The following is a 20234-nucleotide window of genomic DNA, read 5'->3' on the forward strand; positions in this document are numbered from 1 at the left end:
ATGCTTGACGATGATGGTGAGTCGGCGTCAGCGGTGAGTGGTGTTGATGATGGTGGGAACATCCTCGCCAGCGTTATATCCCTCCTCGCCCAGCGCTGCGCTCGCCGAGCCCCGTGGGAAGGCGGGGTGACATGGGAAGGGCAGACACACAACTTGAGTGCACATTTGGAGTGTGTAGGTGGCGAGGTTGCGACGAGGAGGAGAGATGCCAGGGACAAAGGTAGCGCGACGGCACACTGATGGCGGTGTGGTGAGATGCCGACAATGGGCAGTTCGCGTCGCCGGTCGATCATCGGGGTCGCATTGTTCGATCAGCAACGGAAGCCCGGAGGGAGCATGGTGAGCAGTCGATCAATTCACCGTCAGTGCAGTCGATGCCGCCAAACTGAGCCTCTTGTTGCATGAGCGACTACCATAACCCAACCTGTGAGCGAGAAGAGTCGACGGCTCCACACACTCGATCTTCCCACGTCCGACGGCATCGGACAACGAAATCGTCTGGCACACACGTCGCACTGCGAGCCCGCACAGCCTTCCGGGCGTCCCAACGAGTCCTCTGTGGGAGCGTCAGTATCTTCAGGCAGCTGGGTTAAAATGGCCCATCCGTCAGACCGGCGACATTACAAAATCAGGCGCGTTCTGAAACCTGACGAATTCACGGAGTCACGCCACACTCCATTCCTGCCAACCCACCCTCTCACAGAAAACACTCATCATCAGTTCCCCATCCGATTTCTAAGCCCCATGCATCGCACAGAGCATCAAAAAGGTCACGACGGGGATCGAACCCGCAATCTCCTGATATACTTGAATACCCGAGATGATCTCGGTCATCGAGTCGTAGTCAGACGCCTTGCCATTGGGCCACGCGACCGATGAAAACTGTGCGCGACGCTGGGAGACGCCGCCATCCGCGCGGGTGCGACGGCACGTGGCCGCCATCGGAGAAACGTCTGCTGTCAGCGCGGAGAGTGACAGTGTGATGCAGTGATCAGCAAGAAGGATACAGACGAACGTTGAAGGTTGGTTGGGTTGATCGGAGCGAGGTACGGGGCGTAGCGATAAGCAAAAACTGCTTCCGACGCCCCTCAATCGCTGACAAGATAGTGAAATCTCTTCACTCACCGCTCTCATTTATTCGCAGCGGTCCCATCTTCCGTTCTGCCTCATCTCAGCCTCGCAGAAGTCCCAAACAAAACAAAAAAGGTCACGACGGGGATCGAACCCGCAATCTCCTGATAACTCCGAAAATCGTAGTCAGACGCCTTGCCATTGGGCCACGCGACCGGTTGACATTTGAGTGACTCGCCGGAGTGAGGTCCCGCGCCTCCCGAACCCCAGCGCGATTCGACGGTTCAGCCCATCCTCCCTGGGTTCATCTGTGTGCGACAGAAGCGACAGAAGGAAGGCGATGAAGCGGGACAGATATGAGGGAAAGGTGAGCACCTTTCAGCCACGAGAGGGGTAGGGGTGGTGATAGTTATTGCGTCCCCAGCGAGCTTGAGCTCTCCAGAGATCCAGAGCCAGAGCCGAAGTCAGGCATCTTCCCTCGAAGTAGGGCAGAAGACTTCAAGTAAAGAGCGGGGGGGATGACTTCCTTTGAGAGCGAGCCCAAAGCCATACGACCTCCAAACGCCGATCAAAAACGCATCCTGGATGTCAGCTAGAGAAGCGCTTACAGCGGCTTACCTGGCCAGGATGCCGAGTTGCAATGAACGACTCTTCACAAAGTGAGGAGAAAAACGCTGGGAAACTGAAAGCCTCAAGCACGAAGTTGACGTGGAGCAACGGGGAAGGCCACTGAGAGCCGGAACGATCGCATGCGGGACCGGACCAGGCATTGACGCCCCTTTGGAATCACGCGCCGCTTAGCTCTGCTTCTCGCCTGCGCCTCAGCATTGTTCCACTGGTTCCTGTTTCAGCGCCTCGCGGCGCAGCGTCAGTCATCTGAATCAGCACACTCTGAGATCCGTGTGTTTAGCGTTGAATGGTCAAGTTACCGCCTGGCGACCGGAATGACGGGTCGCAGACGCAATGCGGAGGAAGACAAGTCCGCCGCAGGTGTCGTCAAGGCTGCTGGTACGCTTGCGCGCTCGAAGCATTGTTGACTTCCAGCAGCTTGCTGGCAACGGGTAAACCATGCTTCCCTTGTAGTTGGACCAGAAGACCAGTAACAGAGCGATGGCTCACGCAGAGACCGTCCTGTTTGCTGCCCGTTTGGCATGGAAAACGAATGCAGCATACGATCCGCAGCCTCGTTTGGCTTCCACGCGCAAGATCGGTAATTCGGGAGCAATTGGTTGAGAGAAGGTTGCAGAAGGCTGGCGCCGAGTTGTGAATGAGGCTTCGAGTTGCACCAGTCAGTTGCTGAGGCCGCGTTCGGGGGGATGAGGACGTTGGCAACGATGGCAGAAAAGGTCAAATGGACGATGTGAAACGCGTGCAAGATCGAATGAGAGGGATAGATGGTCCGAGGAACCGAGGGTGCACTCGCAGGGTTGGCGTGCATTTAGACGCCGGGAGAGGTCAATTTAGGCGAGTGAACCGAGGCCGAGCCCTCCACTCTCGCGGTTCGGGCAAGTCACAAGCGGGGCCAGTGGAGTGGGGCAACTCGAGGCAACCTGGTGTCTGGGCGGGGTGGCCATAGAGCGACGCTCGTGTCGTATGGGTCGTAAGCTTCTGATTCCATTTCTGGTGCACAGACCGCGCATCGAGGCCCCTCTCTGCTCTATCAAGTGACGTCCTTTGCTCAAGCTGTCGTTGGCCTCCACCCGCCCTCCCCCTGACTGGACTTCTGGCGCCCCGACTTTTGGTCAACATCCTCTTTTCGACTTGTCCTTGATCATTATCTCGCTACAGTCGCCTCTTGGCCACCTACCTGGTCATCCTCTCCATCCCATGTCCTCCACCTCTCCCACCTCCCCGCCAAAGCGCGACCCGGATCCTGCATCCGCAAACAACCAGGCCAGCTCCAGCTCCGCACCACCTCCGAAGCGTACTCGCTCTAGGAACGGATGCCTCGTCTGCCGTGCACGCCGCATCAAGTGTGACCTTGGTGAGCTACCCACATCCTGTCACAGAGCTGACAACTTCAGAGCGACCAGAGTGCCGTCGTTGCATCAACTACTCGGCGCAATGCGTCTACCCCGTCAAGAAGGCATTTGACCCGAAGGCCGTCGATGCTGCCCTTGGCAGCAGGCACAACCGCCCGTCCAACATGGCCGCGACTGCTGCTGCGTATCAAGACAACTTCCTTCCTCCCCGCCAGACACCTTCCCCGCCGCTGAACCAGATTGACCAGCTCGCTCATGCCGGTCCCTCACACGACCAAGGCCCGTTCCGCAACTCGTCGATCCACCTTCCTCCGCGCGCCGACCGCAGGCGCCTTCTCGATTCGGTGCAGCCTCTGGAAATGGTGCATGCTCTGTTCCGCAAGACAAAGATGGGCAACTACTTCAACAACCCGAACATCTCGCCTCCAGAGTTCCTCAGCCATGCCTTCCCCGAGCCCGAGGACTTGAAGTGTCTTGCGCATGCGTTCAGCTACGCACTTAGCATCACAGTCATCGACGAGGACCACAACCCGTGGATCGAGCACCTCGCTCCAATGTTCCTCTTCCCGTCGGGTGAAGCACCATTGAGCGTTAGCGCCCTGAAGTACTCGGTGCTAGCAATCGGAGCGACCCACTTGAGCTTCTTTGAAGCCGCGGCGCGGTCGAGCGAGGCGGAACACACACTCGAACTTTCGAAGCGCTACCGCCATACCGCCCTCGGCCTGCTGCGGCAAGCCCGCAGAACGCCCGGAGAGCTGGGGCACGACGCCTTCCTCGCAGCCAGTCTCATGATTGTGGACAATGATGTAAGCTCGAAAGCCGCCCACTGAGCTAACACCAGATCCTGGCCGCAAGTGTCTCCTGGCGTGAGCCGTTGCGCTATGCCAAGGCGGCTATCGCACACCGTGGTGGCGCCGGGAATCTGCTCTTTGGGCGCGACTGGCGTCAGTATAGCCGACGAGGCGTCGATGCGTTCTTGGATGGTATCAAGCCTCCACCGCCTGCGCGCCGATACCTTATCGAGCACGCAGTCATGCACGACCTCCTCTCGTGCTTCTCGACGGGCGACCCTCCCACGGTGCTCGACCAGGATTCGTCGTGGTGGGAGCTTCTCGGAACAACAGGCTCGACAGATCGGGAGGTGAGTGGCTTGCGGGCCTGGAGCGCATCGAGGCGTTTGTGGCTGACCGCAGTGGGAGAGTCTCGAGTCATTGGTTGGGTTCGACCGGTCGATGGTTCGCCTGGCCGCAACCGTCCTGACGCTCTACTCTCGCTGGCGCAAGTTCGAGGCGCACTACCGACCGCTAAACGAACTCGATCCCGCCGTGTCGTTGCACAGCCCGGCTGCCATGGAGCGCATGGAGCTCTCGCGCCAGTTGACGAACGTTCAGGTCGAGATGTCCACGTGGCGATCGGAGGCACCTGCTCGTTACATGGCGCCGCGCACAATGATCGGCTCGATGACGCTCTGGCACGGGATGCAGATCATTCTGCTCCGCGACATGCAGAAGCGCGGGCGCGACGATGCCGATGTGCAGTCGAGTGCCTCGGCGATCCTCGAGCTCTGCATCGAAGTCGGCGACAAGGTCGAGTTCCTCAACTGGAGTTTGATCGTCGCTTGCTCCGTGCTGCTGGATCTTGACAAGCGCAACGTCGCCCGCGGCGTCATGAAGACGTTTGCCTACCAATGCTGTCATGAGCTCGAGGTGTCGCGCGAGATCATCGAGGAGATGTGGAAGCGCATCGACCAGGGTTACGACGACGAGAGTTCGAACTGGCGCGAGGTTGCAATTGAGATTGGACGGCCGGCGATAATCGGTTAGTCACAATGATAGGCATAGAGAGATTGTAAGATACAAGATACAAGATAGCCGTCTGGGGATGTACAGATTAGACATGGGACCAGCTTGTGGGAACCCATCAGGCTTGATCTCGGTGAACCATTTCCCGATTCCGCTTTCACGGCCCCAGTCGCGGCAACCAAGTAGGACCAACACCAACTCATGAGTCAGTATCTAGTCGGTACAGCCGGTATCGCTGCGATAGCAGGACGGGCGATGGGAGATATGGTAGCGAGTTCGGGTGATGCGAGCGAAGCGGAGTGTCTACCTCCTCTCCACCACTGAGAGGCCATGCACGTGACTCGCGAGCTCCGATGCGAAGTTCGGTTGAGGCGAACTTAGGGTCAGCCGAGGTCCGTTGTCGGGTGACGCCGAGTGGAATGCAGTACCATGATTGGGGGTGGACCCAGCGAGGGCGGGGGAGGCACAGGGTGGAGCGCTGAGAAAACGTGCCAGGCTTAGCAACATGACATGGGAGATTGCGGTTATCGCGGCTCCAGAGCGCGGTGCCAGCAGCGCCCGGCGCACACGGCGACGCATCCGTGCCAGCGGACGAACCTTCGCACCCCCCAGAAGCAAGCGGTAATACCTGCGGGACATCCAAGATGGTGGCTTCTGATACGCGGCTCTCGTCAAGCCCGCCTGGCAGGTTCTCAAGGCTCGCGTGATACGAGGCTCAGCGCACGCTTGCTGCCCACTGGGCTCGCGCGCATGCACATCCAACCAGCGCGCTCTATCGATAAGTCGAACGGGGTACCAATCAACCTCCGTCTGAAGCTCGGGTTTTGCGCGATCGGTCCTTGATCGCCCCCACTGTCCCTTACGTCCCCGCACCACATGCCCACATGACGGCGGGTCCGGCTTCGCAAGCTTTCGTACCTCGGCTTGCCCACTCAGATCGCATCTCCAGGTGACCACCCGAGACATGCCCCCACACCTGCGTGAAAAGATACATAAGACCGAGCCCCGCACCGCTGTCATGTTTTCTCCACATTCGCTCTCTTCACATCCCACCACCACATAGCGAACACACCATGTCGAAGAGTGCCTCTCTGTCCGCCGCGACGGCCGGCCTGTCGATCAGCGGAGCCGGCGGCCCCCAGGCCGCGCGCTCCACTCAGGGCTACCACCCCCTCGACCCGCTGTCGAAGGATGAGGTCCGCGCCGCGACCCACGCGATCAAGCAATACGTCGACGCCCAGGAGAAGGGCGAGCACCGTTTCTGGTTCAAGAGCATCCAGCTCATCGACCCGCCGAAGACCGTTCTCGCCCCCTGGCTCGACCGATGGCACCAGGGCCTTCCCGTCCAGCGCCTGCCGAGGCGCGCCGAGTGTCTCGCCGGTGTCAAGCGCCCGGACTCGACGAGCTGGTACGAGTTCTACGTCTCGCTCGACGGCGAGGCCAAGGTCGAGCGCGCTGTGCAGTGCCCGACCGACCTCCACGTTCCCCCCGACATGGCCGAGATGCTCGCCGCCGAGGAGGCCCTCCTGAAGCACCCCGAGTTCCTTGCCGCTATCGAGAAGCTCGGCCTCCCCAAGCACTGGAAGGTCGTCGCCGACGGATGGATCTACGGCGCGGACGACTTTGAGCGCAAGAACCGCTACACACCCTTCATGGTCTACGCCAACACGAACGGCAACCCCGACTCGTGCCACTACTCCGCTCCCCTCCCCCTTGTTCCCGTCATGAGCTCGGACGACTTCTCTCTCGTCCGCATCGACTGGACCCCCATCTTCGGCACCGGCGAGAAGACCTTCCTCGACCTCAAGGAGCCGTTCCCGTGGCACCTGTACGAGAGCAACGAGTACGACCCGGAGCTCCTCGTCGCCTCTGGCACTCAGCTCCGCCAGGACCTGCGCCCCTACCGCGTTATCCAGCCTGAGGGTGCCTCGTTCTCGCTCGAGGGCCGCGTTCTCCGCTGGCAGAAGTGGAGCATGCACATCGGCTTCAACTACCGCGAGGGTCTCGTTCTCTCCGACATCCGCTACGACGGCCGCAAGACCTTCTACCGTCTCTCCGTCTCGGACATGACTGTCCCCTACGGCGACCCCCGTGCGCCCTTCCACCGCAAGCAGGCGTTCGACCTCGGCGACGTCGGTGCGGGTCTTACTGCCAACGAGCTCAAGCTCGGCTGCGACTGTCTCGGCGAGATCCACTACCTCGACTTTGACCACCTCGACGTCAAGGGCGACACGCAGACGCTCCAGGGCGTCGTCTGCATCCACGAGCAGGACGACGGCATCGGATGGAAGCACACCAACTACCGCACCGGCCGCCCTGCTGTTACGCGCTCGCGCATCCTGATCCTGCAGACGATCCTCACTGTCGCTAACTACGAGTACATCTTCAACTGGCGCTTCGACCAGGCCGCTGCTGTCCACCTCGAGATCCGCGCGACCGGTATCCTCTCCACCGCGGCCATCCTCCCCGGCGAGCTGTCGCCCTACGGCAACGTCGTCTCCCCCGGTGTCCTCGGCACGAACCACCAGCACCTGTTCAGCATCCGTATCGACCCCGCGATCGACGGCCACAACAACACTGTGGTGCAGGAGGACTCTGTCCCGATGCCGTTCGACGCCAAGAACCCGCCCGAGAACAACAAGTGGGGTGTCGGCTACACTGTCGAGAAGACGCCCATCACGCGCTCCGGCGGTGCCGACGCTGCGCCGCACAAGAACCGCGTGTTCAAGATTGTCAACCCCAACGTCAAGAACCCCATCTCGGGCAAGCCGGTGGGCTACAAGCTCGTCCCCGCCGCGAGCCAGCTCATGCTCGCGCACCCGGACAGTGTGCAGTACGCGCGCGCCGAGTTTGGCGAGCACCACGTCTACGTCACCAAGTACAAGGACGGCGAGTACTACGCCGCGGGCAAGTACACGAACCAGTCGTACGGCAACGCCAAGGGCATGCGCACGTACGTCGGCCGCGACGACAAGACGGACAACGAGGACATTGTCGTCTGGCACACGCTCGGCCTCACGCACAACCCCCGTGTCGAGGACTACCCCGTCATGCCCGTCGAGACGCACATGATCTCGCTCAAGCCCTTCGACTTCTTCGGACGCAGCCCCGCCATCGACGTGCCCCCCTCCACCCAGGCTTTCAACCAGAGCACCCTCTTCAAGGTCGCCAGCGAGGAGATTGAGGACAACGCCCCCGTCAACGAGGGCAAGGACAAGGCTTGCTGCAAGCTCTAAGCGCGAGCGGAGCGAGCTGGGATTGAGCCAAAGGCCGGATCGCGAGTGGGACGACTCGGTGATTAATAGGGAGGCGAGGCGAAAAGGCGCTAGAGCCAAGTGTAAGAGAACAGAAGTTTAGTTTGTAACTACGAACATGCAACGAAGGGTTTCTGGATACCGTTGGGGCGCAAGCGAACTGATGCCGCGGCGATCGCTTGAAACTTGAGACACTGACACGTCAACTCACACTGCCTTCCCTCCGCACACTTCAACATCCCACACTGACGACCACCATCCAACTCGAGCACCGACCAGAAGGTAGCTGTCACTCGGATGGGCGAGCTGACCTCAGTCCGCGGATCACGCTGGTAGAGGCGGAATCACTGCGAGCGGCGACGCAAGGTTCGCTACCGCTATGGGCACCATTAGCTAACTCGCAGAGCCTTCCGGCTACATGAATGCCTCTGTTAGAGGCACCCAGCACGGTGCGAGCTTGGTGGGGAGCACAGGGAGTGGCTGCTGCACGCTTGTTTATGAGCTGTCTGCAGGATGCGGATGATATCAGGTGCGCGGCCCATCCTCTCGGTGGCAACACTATACTATGGGTTGATAGCTTCGAACCAAATGAAGCCATAGCTAACACGCAGTGTCACACGTATCCCACGGCTCTCTCCGGCCCAGCCAGAAATGCAGAGCTAGGTGAGTGCTCTCACAGACGACGTGAATCTCCTTAGCTAATAAAAGCAGTAAAAGCAGTGGAGCTAATCCCAGTCTCCCATTCGTCTGGGCGTCTTGTTTACGGAGCCAGTGAGCTCGTGTCCAGACTTTGTAAGCATCAAGTCAGACTTGACCGTCCCTCCCGGTCATTACTGGCGTCTGCAGTATTGCGATACGCGAAGGTTTAAGAGTGAGGGGTCAAGTTCGCTGGCCGGTGCTGCCTTGGATACTTGCATCGAAGCTGACTTCAGACACCGGGATGGACAGCCTGCGCCTAGCTCGTAAGCTGGCGGTCTTTGTCACTAGCTGATCTGCAGTCCATCACACCGCACTAGGGAATACCGACCGCTCCGGTGCCGACCGTTTGCGGGTACGACCACAAGCTGCTGGTAGCTGTAGTATCTGGACCGAGAGCTAACGACAGCGCCTCTTCTCCACAACACGTCATCAGCTGCCCGGTCAACTCTGCGGTCTGCCTGATTGAGCTGACCGACAGAAGGCCGATGTGCCCAGGTCATGTCACGCTTTGAATGACCCCATTGACGCCCCGTCTGTATCCAACTGGTGCAAGGAAAGTGGGGGCAACGGGTACGAGCTCTCCCACGCTTCTGTGATAGCTCACAACAGACACTGGAGTGGTTGCAGGTGGTGGGGACACAATGGTGAGCTGGACGACCTCCCGCATCAGCTGATCAGGCAGCTCGCCACAGCATTCGTGCATGGTCACTGTCAAGTCGCAGCTGCTCAGGTGTGTTGACGGATAGCTCCCACCCATTCGTATGAAAGGCTAACGTGCAGTTTGTATTCTTCATCTCTGCGCCGAGATACGGTATGCACAGCTGCGCGCGCCGTTTCTGAAGCTGACGTCCAGAAACTGCGAGCGTTACAGTGAACGTCGATGCCACAGACGAAAGGTTTGCTGTGCAGCTTTTCTCATCAAGCTAACCAGCAGATCTCTCTCTCTCTCTCTCTGTGCTATTATTCCACCTCGCGAATCGAGGTAAGCTATAGGCTCAGCGAACAGCTGATGGACAGAGGCATTCGCTGTTCAAAGGCGCGTTCGAATATTTGAAAGTTGAGAAATAATAAGCTAACAAGCTGAGAGAGAAGGGTAAGCTGTTCCGAGCGTACGCGAAAACACCTAGCTGACTTACAAAGCACAAACTCCGATCCGATGACAAGCTCTCGACAGGCAGATCGCCAAGGTGAGCTGCTTTGGCCATTGCTTGCAGCTGACCTACAGCGCAACAGAGGTGCATCGTTTTTGCTTCACGCAGGAAGCAGCAACACGCACAAGGCGAGCTAAGAGCTTTTCGTCCAAGCTTACAGACAGGTTCAGCAGCTCGATCATCGAACACTCGCCGCAGGGGCGCGCCGACGCGTTGCACCGTCGTAGCCTGGCTCTCCGAATTATTCTCAACAGGTCGCGTGGCCCAATGGCAAGGCGTCTGACTACGATTCGTTAGGTTATCAGGAGATTGCGGGTTCGATCCCCGTCGTGACCTTTTTGCGTGCGCGAGCTCTATTTTGGTGTTGGTGGGAAGAGAATGGGCGAGATAGAGCAAAGTGGGAAGAAGTCAGTGAGGTTTTGGTGAAGATATGGTAAGGTGTAGCTAGGGCGTTGGTGCAGGGGCGCAGCAGAGGGGCGCATGTTTCAACTTGTGCTTCCACCATGAACGCTCTTTGCCCTCCCACCACCGTGCGGCTAACCGTCCGATGGATTCATGATATCGCATCAACCGTGAACGTGAAGCTCATAGTAGTGAGTGAGCATACGTCGGCCCTCGCAGCCGCGCCGCCCCCTCCGTCCCTCGGCGCACAGGCGCAGTTTTCATCGGTCGCGTGGCCCAATGGCAAGGCGTCTGACTACGACTGAGCAACGAGGTCATCTCGGAGTTTCGGTACATCAGGAGATTGCGGGTTCGATCCCCGTCGTGACCTTTTTCGAGCTGTATGCGTGCTCAGGGGCCCTGGGGGAGTGATGACGACGTGTTGGAGATGATGTGAGGAGTCGAGGGGAGGAGCAGCGGCGGGTGGTAGGGGGCAATGTGAATGTGGCACCAACATGAGTTTTTCGTGATTTTCAAGCACTCGCTTCAAAAGCTATTCACTGTCTTTCGGAGGCCGTGGGATCCCAGCAATGAGACGCTACCTATTGCTGAGCTTCTAAAACACCCGGTATGCTGTCTAAAAGACTCGGTGAAAGGTGGGGTCAAAGACCGCGGCTGCTGCAGATCAGCGCCTCCACCAGAGTCACCTAAGCCTTCCACGCCCGGCAGCACGCCCCCCTCGTCCTCCGCTCTTCAAAAGACCAAAAGGCAACGCTCTTCGGCGCTCCTGTGCTTCCCGTCGGAGAATCGAACTCCGATCTCCCGCGGTCTGTCATGACAAGCGAGCATACTAGCCGTTATACGAACGGGAAGGGGACGACGGTGTCCGGCGGCGCGGGCTCGAGTTCGGCGCCGCCGCGGGCGGCCGCTAGCCAGGAGGGAGAGGTAGTAGAGGACGATCATTGATGCTGTCTTGGCCACGCCGCAAGAGGTTGATGTCTTGCCAGTCCATCGGAGCCCGGCGTTGAGGCTTTAATATGCTGGGCTCGGCACTGGTACTGCTTATCCACATGAACGCTGACAGTCCCAGCTCCGAACTTGAAGGTGGGAGTTCTCCAGAAGAGTCTAAGGACGGAGTACGCACAAGAATGTACGTGGTCCACCTCACTACAACATGTGAACATGCACTGACTCCCGGAAGACACTTGCTCGCGGCCAAGCCTGAAGGAAGCAGGCTCGGGGTCGTTCTGATGTGCTCATCCATCCCCCTCCTCACCTCATTACTCTCAAAAACATCGCAAAACACTACAACCCCCCTCCAATCGCCATCCGGAGCAGCAAAAGAGGCACCAACCGGGATTTGAACCCGGGACCACTTCCAAGGATGATTCATCCGGATCAAAGGAACCCGAAGGAAGTATGATAGCGACTACACCATTGATGCCACGTGTTTCTGACATCTGCATCGTGTTCGCCGTCCTGAGAAGCCCCGGGAGGCGGGAAAGCGAAATCTGGAAAATTGGTCAAAATGTGGGTTGCTGATGTGAGCACTCCGGTGCCACTTATAATCGGCGGGGTTGCGCCCCTCGTGTAGTAGCGCAGCATGCCCCCGAATTTCGCGACGATCAGTGTTTCGGGCGTCAGTGTGGTGCCGCGAATTCGCAGACCTGCACTCGGCGTGATGGCGGCAACGTCACTTACATTACCGATTGCGTCTCTGTCCGGGCAATTAGACGCCGAAGTTCGCTCGCACCCACCGCGCCGCCGCCGTGGCTCTGTCCCTTCGGCTCTCCCCCATCGGTCGCGTGGCCCAATGGCAAGGCGTCTGACTACGACTTCTGGATCTTCGCAGTTCATCGCGGAGTTCTGAGGTAATCAGGAGATTGCGGGTTCGATCCCCGTCGTGACCTTTTTGAGCGTGTGCAAGTCGTCCTGGGGGTGCTGGAAAAGCGGAATGAGCAGTGGGGGACGGGTGAAGACGATAAGAGGTGTGTCGCAGCTGATGTGAGATCCACGAGCGAGTGTGGCACTAGCCGGAGTTTTTAACAATTTTACAATCTGCGCTCTCGCAGTGTGTTTGGCGCGTCGTAAGCATCTCACGGCTCCGCTCAGTCTTTGATTAGGCATAGTGGCTACTTCACAGTGTTTAAACTCAAGGGGTAAGCTTGGGTGACTCTGGTAGGAAATGGTTTAGCGGGTACTCCACCGCCCTCTACCTCCCGGTGGCCCACCGTGTCTCCCTTCATCCTTGGGCCTCCAAAAGACCAAAAGGAGACGCTGCGCGGCTCTGTTGTGCTTCCCGTCGGAGAATCGAACTCCGATCTCCCGAGGTCAAGTTACGTAATGACAAGCGAGCATACTAGCCGTTATACGAACAGGAAGGAGCACATCTGGCGTTTGCAACGCCCGTACGCGTACGGAGGCGCCAACACCCCGCTACACGATTTCCAGAGAGGCTAATGCGACCTTCGACAGCGGCCTGGAGTGAGGTGTTCCTTGGAGAACGGAAAATGGGCCGTCAAGATGAAGTGTCAAACGGGGAAATCTGGCCATCGGACTAGTCAGCCAAGCGAACTGGGCGATACACCCAGCTACCTTTCACTTTAAAGGCTTCTGCTACTTTCTGCTTACAGTTTGCGGCGAGTGGCGCTCGCACCACCGCCGCCGTCGGCGTGGCCGGGGGTGCACGGCCCCTTCCCATCGGTCGCGTGGCCCAATGGCAAGGCGTCTGACTACGACTCCGTCACCGAGATCATCTCGGAGACTCATGTACATCAGGAGATTGCGGGTTCGATCCCCGTCGTGACCTTTTGCATGTTTCCGCAACTGCCGGAGCTTTTGGAAGTCGTTTACGTGAGAGTTGGAGGACGGCGATGGAAGAGATGTGGTGGGTTGATGTGTGCCACAGCGTTTCACACGGTGGTTTCGGGTAAGAGCGGTCTCTCTACATGGATATAGGGGCGTAGATTCCGGCTCCCTCCTTCTGTATACCCGTTGAATGTGGGGCATGTTGGACGTTGATGCTCGAACGTTCTGTTTAAATGCCCCGTCTCGCATTACCTGGTCGTTACCACACCCGCGTGTTGAGGACTCCTCCAGAGTACTCGACCTCTCATTGCAGCCGAGCTCGCACCCACGCTCGCACCGGCGCCGACCGCGCCGCCTTGGCCCTTCGGTGAGCGTTGTCATCGGTCGCGTGGCCCAATGGCAAGGCGTCTGACTACGACTTCTCACCTCCGCAGCACATCGCGGGGCTTGGAGTAATCAGGAGATTGCGGGTTCGATCCCCGTCGTGACCTTTTGCAATGTCTGCAGACGTGTAGACCTTTTGGAGCGAACAAGGATGGGCGCGGAGTGAGGGGAGGGAGATAACACGAGGTGGTTGTGAAGTGCCACTCGGTTTATGGTCAAGTGTTTCAGCGCAGTCAGCGGTTAGTGCAAGAGGTCAAAGCGCAGTTTGCTGCCGCTGGGGCGCTAGTGCACACGGGGACAGCCGAGGAAGACTAAGTCGGATCGACCCGTCCTCCTTGTCCATAGCATCAGTCAACCTTTGCAACCAGCTCCACCATCTCTTACCACCTTCATTCTCGTGGCCGTCTCCTGCCCGCCACTCACCGCAGCCACCTCCAACCAGCCACCCCTCCTCGAAAGGCGCACGTGCCCTCGCCCCCGCGCCAAGCCCAGCCCGTTACGCCCCTCGGCGTCACCACCATCGGTCGCGTGGCCCAATGGCAAGGCGTCTGACTACGATTCTTCGGATGATCAGGAGATTGCGGGTTCGATCCCCGTCGTGACCTTTTTGGGCTTATTCTGGCTCCTCTGCCCCTCCCAAACGCATCGGGGAGGTCAACAGCGGTAGTCGGTACCGTGGCGGTGGTCAGTGTATGGAGTATGGTTGAATGCGGGCGGGATGTGGCGATGACCCGGTGTTTTTGTGTATTTCCTCCACCCCAAGCTATGCAGCCTTGCTCCCCCTTCGGCAAACATGCAGCCGCAGCACGGAGCATAGTGAGCGCCGTGGGTGCCGTGGGCGAAGTCGAGACTAAGAATAGACACAGGCCAGTGCCACGACAGACCCGGGCGCTGTCCACGGCATCCGCAAGGTTTGCGGCGTTCAACGCCGAGACAAACTATTCACCGAGTGGCTTGGCGTTCTTTTCCAATTGCACCTTGGGGGGTGTAGGGGTGTGTGTCGGGTTTTCGAATCGATTCAACTAGATGACCATCGGTCAATTCCAGAAGAATGAAGAGGTGCGCACCCCGATCTGGCGCTATACCCAGGGAGCTCGCAGGGGGCGTGGGTGGGGGCGACAGTCTGACTGGAACCCCCAGATCCGAGCGTGACGATTGAAGGCTGGACGAAGGGGGCGGGCAACAAAAGTAGCTCCGAGGATGCTCCGAGGTGGGCCTGAGTGGGGGAGGGTGTGTGCGCCGCTGACATTGCGCTCGCTACGTGCTGCGCTGTGCGGGGAGCCGGGGTTAGCCGGCGGCTCCGGCGGCCCTCCGCTTCGTCATTTCAGCTGTTTCAGAACCCGACACGACCGAGGGACCCGAGATCTGGAGATCTGAGCGAGGCCGCGCTTCCCGCTCCTGCCCCTTCGCTCCTTTCATTCCGGCGGAAAGACAAGGAGGACAGGGGCTAGAACGCCGAGCCATACCGGCTTTCTTGCCCCTCTGCATTGGCCCAGTGATCCGGCGCTTACTGCAAGTGCAGGGCTGGATCCGGTAACTGTCTGTGCATGCGATTGCAGGTGCAGCGAAAGGTGGAGGGAGGTGGAGGGATGAGATGGCGCGATCGGTTCGGTCAAATTTCGACAACGGTCAAATTTGAGCTTCGAACCACTTGGGCAACCGGCATTCAACAGCTTTGGAATTTTACCGTGCCCACACCTTGTTGGGACGCAGAGTGACCTCCCAGTGCAGCGGCAACGTTCCCGCTCCCCCCTTATTCCCTTCCCGCTCCCCTGTTGGATCTGCATACACTTGGTGTCTCTTCATTCGTCCCCCGCCCAACATGTCCGAAAGTTCACCCTCCTTTCGCACACCGACACTTCGGGCCAGTAGATCGGGGCCGAGGGCCGATGTCACGTATCGTCACGGACATAATCGTCTGCCCGCGCGATTTTGGTCGTGGTGTGCAGCGTACCGTGCGCCGTGCGCCGTGTGTGCCGAATGCCCAGGGTAAAGGGAGCGGTTGCGTACCGGACTTGTCTGATCCTGAACGCACCAGATGCACCAGTAATGCCCTTCCGCTGGAAGACGCACTCGGCCCTGCCCTCACGCACGGTCGCGGCACTGTCATCGCACAGTCACACAGGTACGGGGCGACGCCGAGGGACGCCCAGCGACGCCTCCTCACCTCCTCAGAGAACGCCACACGCCACACGAGCCAGACGCCACCTACTCATTCCTGATATGCCTGACAGGGACGGGCGGATGAATGGCAGCGGTGCATCGTGTGTCCGTTGCGCACGCTGGGGGTGCCACAAACGTGGATGAACCCCCGGTTCACCCGGACGGTCACCCGGGTGATGTGATTAATGAGTCGATGAATGGGTATTGAGGAATGAGAGGTCGCGCCACTATGACGCCTGAGACTGCGCTGACTGCGCCTGACACTGGTCTGTACCTTTGGTGCCACTTGCTACCACGCCTACGCTTCTTACGAGACTCGTAGTGCTGACGATCACGCTGATGATCTTGCTCGCTGCGCTCGCAGACGGTTCCACCTCATTACACTCGTACATTGTAAATTTATTTTCTGCTAAAATTCCGAGACTGTGGATTATACTAGAGCTACAGGAGGATACACTTTGCTACTTTGTTCGCTTTTCTCAACTCCAGAGCCGGCCTGAAGCCTGTGTGTGGTGGGGTATACGGGAACGGTGAGGTCCGAGGGTAAGAGGTAGGACGGTATTTAATTTTGAATGATAAGAAACGATCGTGAGATATTAAAGAGGGAAGAGGAGCTTCCAGATGTCGTCGTCGGCAGCGGGGAAGAGCATGTCGGTCGGGAAGTTCGTCATCTCGTTGCCGTGTCCTCCGGCGTGGATCGACGCCTGCGCCAAAGAGTCGTTGCTGTTCGTCTGCTGCAGCTGCGTGTGGTAGTCCTCGAACGGGTTTGTCGAGGGGTTCGACGGGTTCCATAGGTTGTCCTGGATCATCTGAGTCGTGCTCGGCATTGTCCACATGTGGCCTGGCGAGGAGCCCAACTGGAGGTTGACGCCCGGCGGCGAAATGTTCAGCGCACTGCCGGGCTGCGAAGCCTGCAGGTGCCACTCGGGCTTGATCGTGCCGAGCAGGTGCTTCAGCAGGCGGTGGGTGTACGCCGCCATATCATCGGAAGACAGCGAGGCGCTCGCAGTGCTCTCCTCAGCCTGCTTCAGGACGCGAATAATGCGCACGCGATCGACCTGGTCCATGCTCGAAATGTTCTTAACGAGCCATACCGAGGCGATAGCCGTGGCGACCCAAGCAAGGTTGAAGCAGAAGGGCAGGTACCCGTGGCGCACAAAGTCGTTTTCGAAGACCTCGAGGACTCCGAGCGCAGTGTCGCTGCACTGCGCGAACGCATACGACAGACTGTTAGGCTGCGTAGTGTCGACAGTGTCGCCGTCGTTCTTGGCTTGGTAGCGGGCGCAGAAAAGAAGGCGGTACTCGCAGATGTGGAAGTGCAGGAGCGCCGAGCACATCTTGATCATGGCAATCTGCTGAGGAAGGAAATCGCAGTCGCGCTCGAGCCAGCGCTTGCGCCACCTCTTCCACTCCATTTCGAGCCAGTGAAGGCTGCGCAGGTTGGCGTGACTGCCAGACATGCTGGCGAGCATGTCGGCGTACAGACGGCACAGGCGGGAGAAGGTGATCCAAGGAGCAAACAGGTGGTCACCGGGCACAGGAAGGTGGGGGTGATCCACCTGCCACTCGTAGGGGTCCTCGAGATCGTCATTGTTCAGCATGCGAGGCAGCGAGTGGTGCATGGCCAGGTGGTAGTCAGCAACGACCAGGTTTAGCCAGCAGCGTTCCCTGTTCAGGACCTGGCGCGCCTGCTTTTCATTCGCCGGCAAAGGACGAGGCGCACGGTGATTGAGGCGGAGCTCCTGCGCCATGCGAATCGCATAGCCGAGCTTGCGCCAGCTGCTACCATCATCCGCCTTCTTCCAGTGCTGCAGGATGATCAGCGCCTGCACGACCTCGATCGTGGACACACCATACTCGACTGCCTGCCCGACGAGCTTGTTCGCGATCAGCAGACAGGACGAGTATGCCTTGGGCTTGAGAATTTTTGCAGTGACAGTCAGCACAGCAGTGAACAGCAGGGGCGACTTTTCGCGACAGAAAGTCGCAGTGTGCAGCACGGGGTCAAGTACAGCGACAGTCACGTTGACGTGTCCAAAATAGCTGACGTCAGTTGAGGTGGACACTTGAATACGTAAGAGCGAGGAAGACACTCACAATTCGAACATCTCAAACGCATCGCTCTCGCTGATGAGACCGCTCATGACGGGGTCAGGGCAGAACTCTTGCGAGATATTTGCATGGAGAGGAGGAGTGGCCGTGAGGTTGGGAGGAGGCATGTTGTAGGCGGTGTGCTCTCCCTGCACAGGCACCACGTGGGAGAACTGGATACCGTGCTGAGTGCTCATGGCCTGCTCCTCCGTCATGGGGATGGGGGTCACAGTCGTCGTCGTGACCGACGGAGAGTGACGGTAAGGCTCGAGCTCATGGTCGAGGTCGCGGCCATAAGGACTGTGGGAGCTGTGACGGGTCGAGTCATGGTCATGGAATTGGCGGGTGGTGCCACTCGACACCCTGGGAGTCGGGCGGGAGCCGATGGATCCAACGAGCCTGCCACTGATGTCGGTGTCGATAGGAACGCCAGACGCATCCTTTTTCCGCCTACCGCGGCGGTGCTTCTTGTACTCGCATTGCAGGTTGTTGTCGATGCAACGCTTGCAGACGGTGAAGGCGTCAGGGGTTAAACATTTCCGCTGGACGACGTCAGCACAAGTGCGGGGCCGCGCATCCACGGAAGTAACTTCCGAGACTCACCTTTGCGGCTCTGCAGGCAAGGCAGGAGACCTTACTGGAGCTCTGTCAGTGGACTTGTTCGGTTGTGGGCTCGTGAGTGGGGACGAGGAAGGCAAAGGAAGGCCCACTCTGGCATACTTACGCGGGAGGTTTTGGAATGCCGCCAGTGACACCGTTCATTGCGGGCAAGTGCGATAACGGCTTTGAACGATAGGTGCTATCGATAGACGTCACGGTGTTTGAGTGCAGGGGACTGCCTGGGAAGCTCGCGAGCGTAAGGTCCAGAGTCCTGATGTCCTGGCTTGGGTTGGACTGGAGTAGCTGGTCGGCGGTGATTTTGCTGGGAGTTGTTGGCGGCCTTGCTGGGGAAGGTGCGGCGACGGTGGCGGCGACTAGTTGAGACGACGACGCGGGCGGTGTCTTTGCGGGCTGGGCCGAGGGCTAAGAGTGTGTATAAATAACGAGTGAATGTTATGCAGTGCGGGGGAGGGGTCGGTCGCGGTCAGACATGCGGCGACGGGGGCGGAGTTGATCGTTGTGGACGCGGAGTCGACGGACCATCGAGTGATGTCTGGGTCGTGTTCTGGGGGCAAGCAGGGTGGAGGTCAACAAGAGGTTGGCTTAATATCTGATTTGGGTGTTGCATTTCCGTGCTGGGTGTATTTTCGCCCACGGCTATGGGCAGAGCCATGCCTGCGAGCCGCGCGAGCCTGAAGCCAGCCTGAAGCCAGCCTGAAGCCAGCCTGAGCCAGCCTTGGCTTGTCTCGAGTTCAGGGGCACCCTCGCCCAGGCGCCAGGGCCGGAGCCCAGGGCGGTCGCTTCGGTCGGCTCAGGGCCGGTCCCCCTCCCAACTTGATGAGTCATGCCAGACACACACCGTAGCCCCTCCTCTGCTCAGATGCACACCGTACCTCAACCACCGCCATCGGACTACCCGACCTCTCGGCGGCCCTCCTTCACCATGATCTGCCGTTCTCCCCGGACCACGACACCTCCCTTCCAACTCTCCCACACTTTTATCTACAGGAGGGCCACTCAATCTCCCCACCAACCCAACTGCTCACTTTCTTACAACAATGCATCGCGCCCCTCTCACACATCTCTTGGTAGTCTCTATGTCAGCCTCCCTGACTATCGTCTCTCCGCCCATCCGGACTACATCCTCAAAAGTTGAACGTGTGACACTCTCAAGTCCTTTGAGCTCACTCTATCATCTCGCCCTCCGTTCTCGACAGACTGACAACACAGGTTGTGTTCTGGTGACGAGCGTGAGAGCACGAAGGCGGGAGACAGAAGGTTACAGTCGAGGGTAGGAGGGTTGAATGGGAGGGTGGGGGTTGGGGTGCGAACGCGAACGTGCAGCTTGAATGCGAGGCTGTCCAGCCATGTCGGATCAGGACAGAGCGAAAGCAGGGCTCGGCGTAATCCTACGAGCCTTGATGCCGTGAGCCATAAGAGGAGAGGCCTTTTGGATACCGAGGGTGGTGGACAGTGCTGCAAGCTCCGTGCGCAATATGTGATGCCTCCGATTTCCTCAGTGCGGCAGCCTGAGCAGAACGTCGAGGCTCGAGGTCGCAGCGTTAGGTCGCATGCACATGTGATCGCACGATCCCTGTGCATGCTGCACGCCTGCAGCTAATTTTAATGCCTCATGCCGCAAACGCTCAGGCCTCATTGGCCCTGGACCGCTCTGCGTGGCACAACACGTAACAGCACACGACTCATCCGCAGAACACTGCCTCTAGCTCTCTCACTGCGGGCCCTCCCTCCGTCCACGCTGTAATCGACAAGCTGTGCTCTCTTGCTCGCTTCGTCCTGCACATCTCAGATGGATCTAGGATGGATCTCCTCCCGCACTCTTAGGTC

The 20234-nt window shown here is 59.0% G+C and overlaps 3 protein-coding genes and 10 non-coding genes across 13 annotated transcripts; 8 read left to right on the top strand and 5 right to left on the bottom strand.

Moving 5' to 3' along the window:
* Positions 1 to 767: 767 nt before the first annotated feature.
* A1Q1_t295 lies at positions 768 to 874 on the bottom strand. Its single transcript has one exon. It is a non-coding gene; the product is annotated as a tRNA-Arg (tRNA).
* Positions 875 to 1204: 330 nt separating this feature from the next.
* Positions 1205 to 1287, bottom strand: A1Q1_t294. The gene has a single exon. It is a non-coding gene; the product is annotated as a tRNA-Arg (tRNA).
* A 1611-nt stretch (positions 1288 to 2898) lies between these two features.
* A1Q1_03415 (uncharacterized protein) lies at positions 2899 to 4876 on the top strand (the record flags this gene model as incomplete). The annotated part of the gene is made up of 4 exons (XM_014323213.1): positions 2899 to 3055; positions 3105 to 3859; positions 3925 to 4194; positions 4247 to 4876. The coding sequence occupies 4 exons, from the start codon at positions 2899 to 2901 to the stop codon at positions 4874 to 4876; spliced, it is 1812 nt and encodes a 603-aa protein (XP_014178688.1).
* Positions 4877 to 5928: 1052 nt separating this feature from the next.
* Positions 5929 to 8091, top strand: A1Q1_03416 (uncharacterized protein; the record flags this gene model as incomplete). The annotated part of the gene is made up of 1 exon (XM_014323214.1): positions 5929 to 8091. One exon carries the CDS (start codon positions 5929 to 5931, stop codon positions 8089 to 8091), a length of 2163 nt encoding a protein of 720 aa, XP_014178689.1.
* Positions 8092 to 10212: 2121 nt separating this feature from the next.
* Positions 10213 to 10295, top strand: A1Q1_t250. The gene has a single exon. It is a non-coding gene; the product is annotated as a tRNA-Arg (tRNA).
* A 331-nt stretch (positions 10296 to 10626) lies between these two features.
* A1Q1_t251 lies at positions 10627 to 10731 on the top strand. Its single transcript has one exon. It is a non-coding gene; the product is annotated as a tRNA-Arg (tRNA).
* Positions 10732 to 11132: 401 nt separating this feature from the next.
* Positions 11133 to 11212, bottom strand: A1Q1_t293. The gene has a single exon. It is a non-coding gene; the product is annotated as a tRNA-Asp (tRNA).
* Positions 11213 to 11685: 473 nt separating this feature from the next.
* On the bottom strand, positions 11686 to 11784 carry A1Q1_t292. The gene has a single exon. It is a non-coding gene; the product is annotated as a tRNA-Pro (tRNA).
* Positions 11785 to 12139: 355 nt separating this feature from the next.
* A1Q1_t252 lies at positions 12140 to 12250 on the top strand. The gene has a single exon. It is a non-coding gene; the product is annotated as a tRNA-Arg (tRNA).
* Positions 12251 to 13042: 792 nt separating this feature from the next.
* A1Q1_t253 lies at positions 13043 to 13149 on the top strand. Its single transcript has one exon. It is a non-coding gene; the product is annotated as a tRNA-Arg (tRNA).
* Positions 13150 to 13530: 381 nt separating this feature from the next.
* Positions 13531 to 13639, top strand: A1Q1_t254. Its single transcript has one exon. It is a non-coding gene; the product is annotated as a tRNA-Arg (tRNA).
* A 415-nt stretch (positions 13640 to 14054) lies between these two features.
* On the top strand, positions 14055 to 14137 carry A1Q1_t255. Its single transcript has one exon. It is a non-coding gene; the product is annotated as a tRNA-Arg (tRNA).
* A 2154-nt stretch (positions 14138 to 16291) lies between these two features.
* On the bottom strand, positions 16292 to 18548 carry A1Q1_03417 (uncharacterized protein; the record flags this gene model as incomplete). Its single annotated transcript, XM_014323215.1, has 4 exons — positions 16292 to 17738; positions 17793 to 18328; positions 18390 to 18423; positions 18511 to 18548. 4 exons carry the CDS (start codon positions 18546 to 18548, stop codon positions 16292 to 16294), a joined length of 2055 nt encoding a protein of 684 aa, XP_014178690.1.
* Between the last annotated feature and the right edge of the window lie 1686 nt (positions 18549 to 20234).

This window comes from Trichosporon asahii, assembly GCF_000293215.1.
Source record: "Trichosporon asahii var. asahii CBS 2479 unplaced genomic scaffold scaffold00056, whole genome shotgun sequence".
Lineage (NCBI taxonomy): Eukaryota > Fungi > Basidiomycota > Tremellomycetes > Trichosporonales > Trichosporonaceae > Trichosporon > Trichosporon asahii.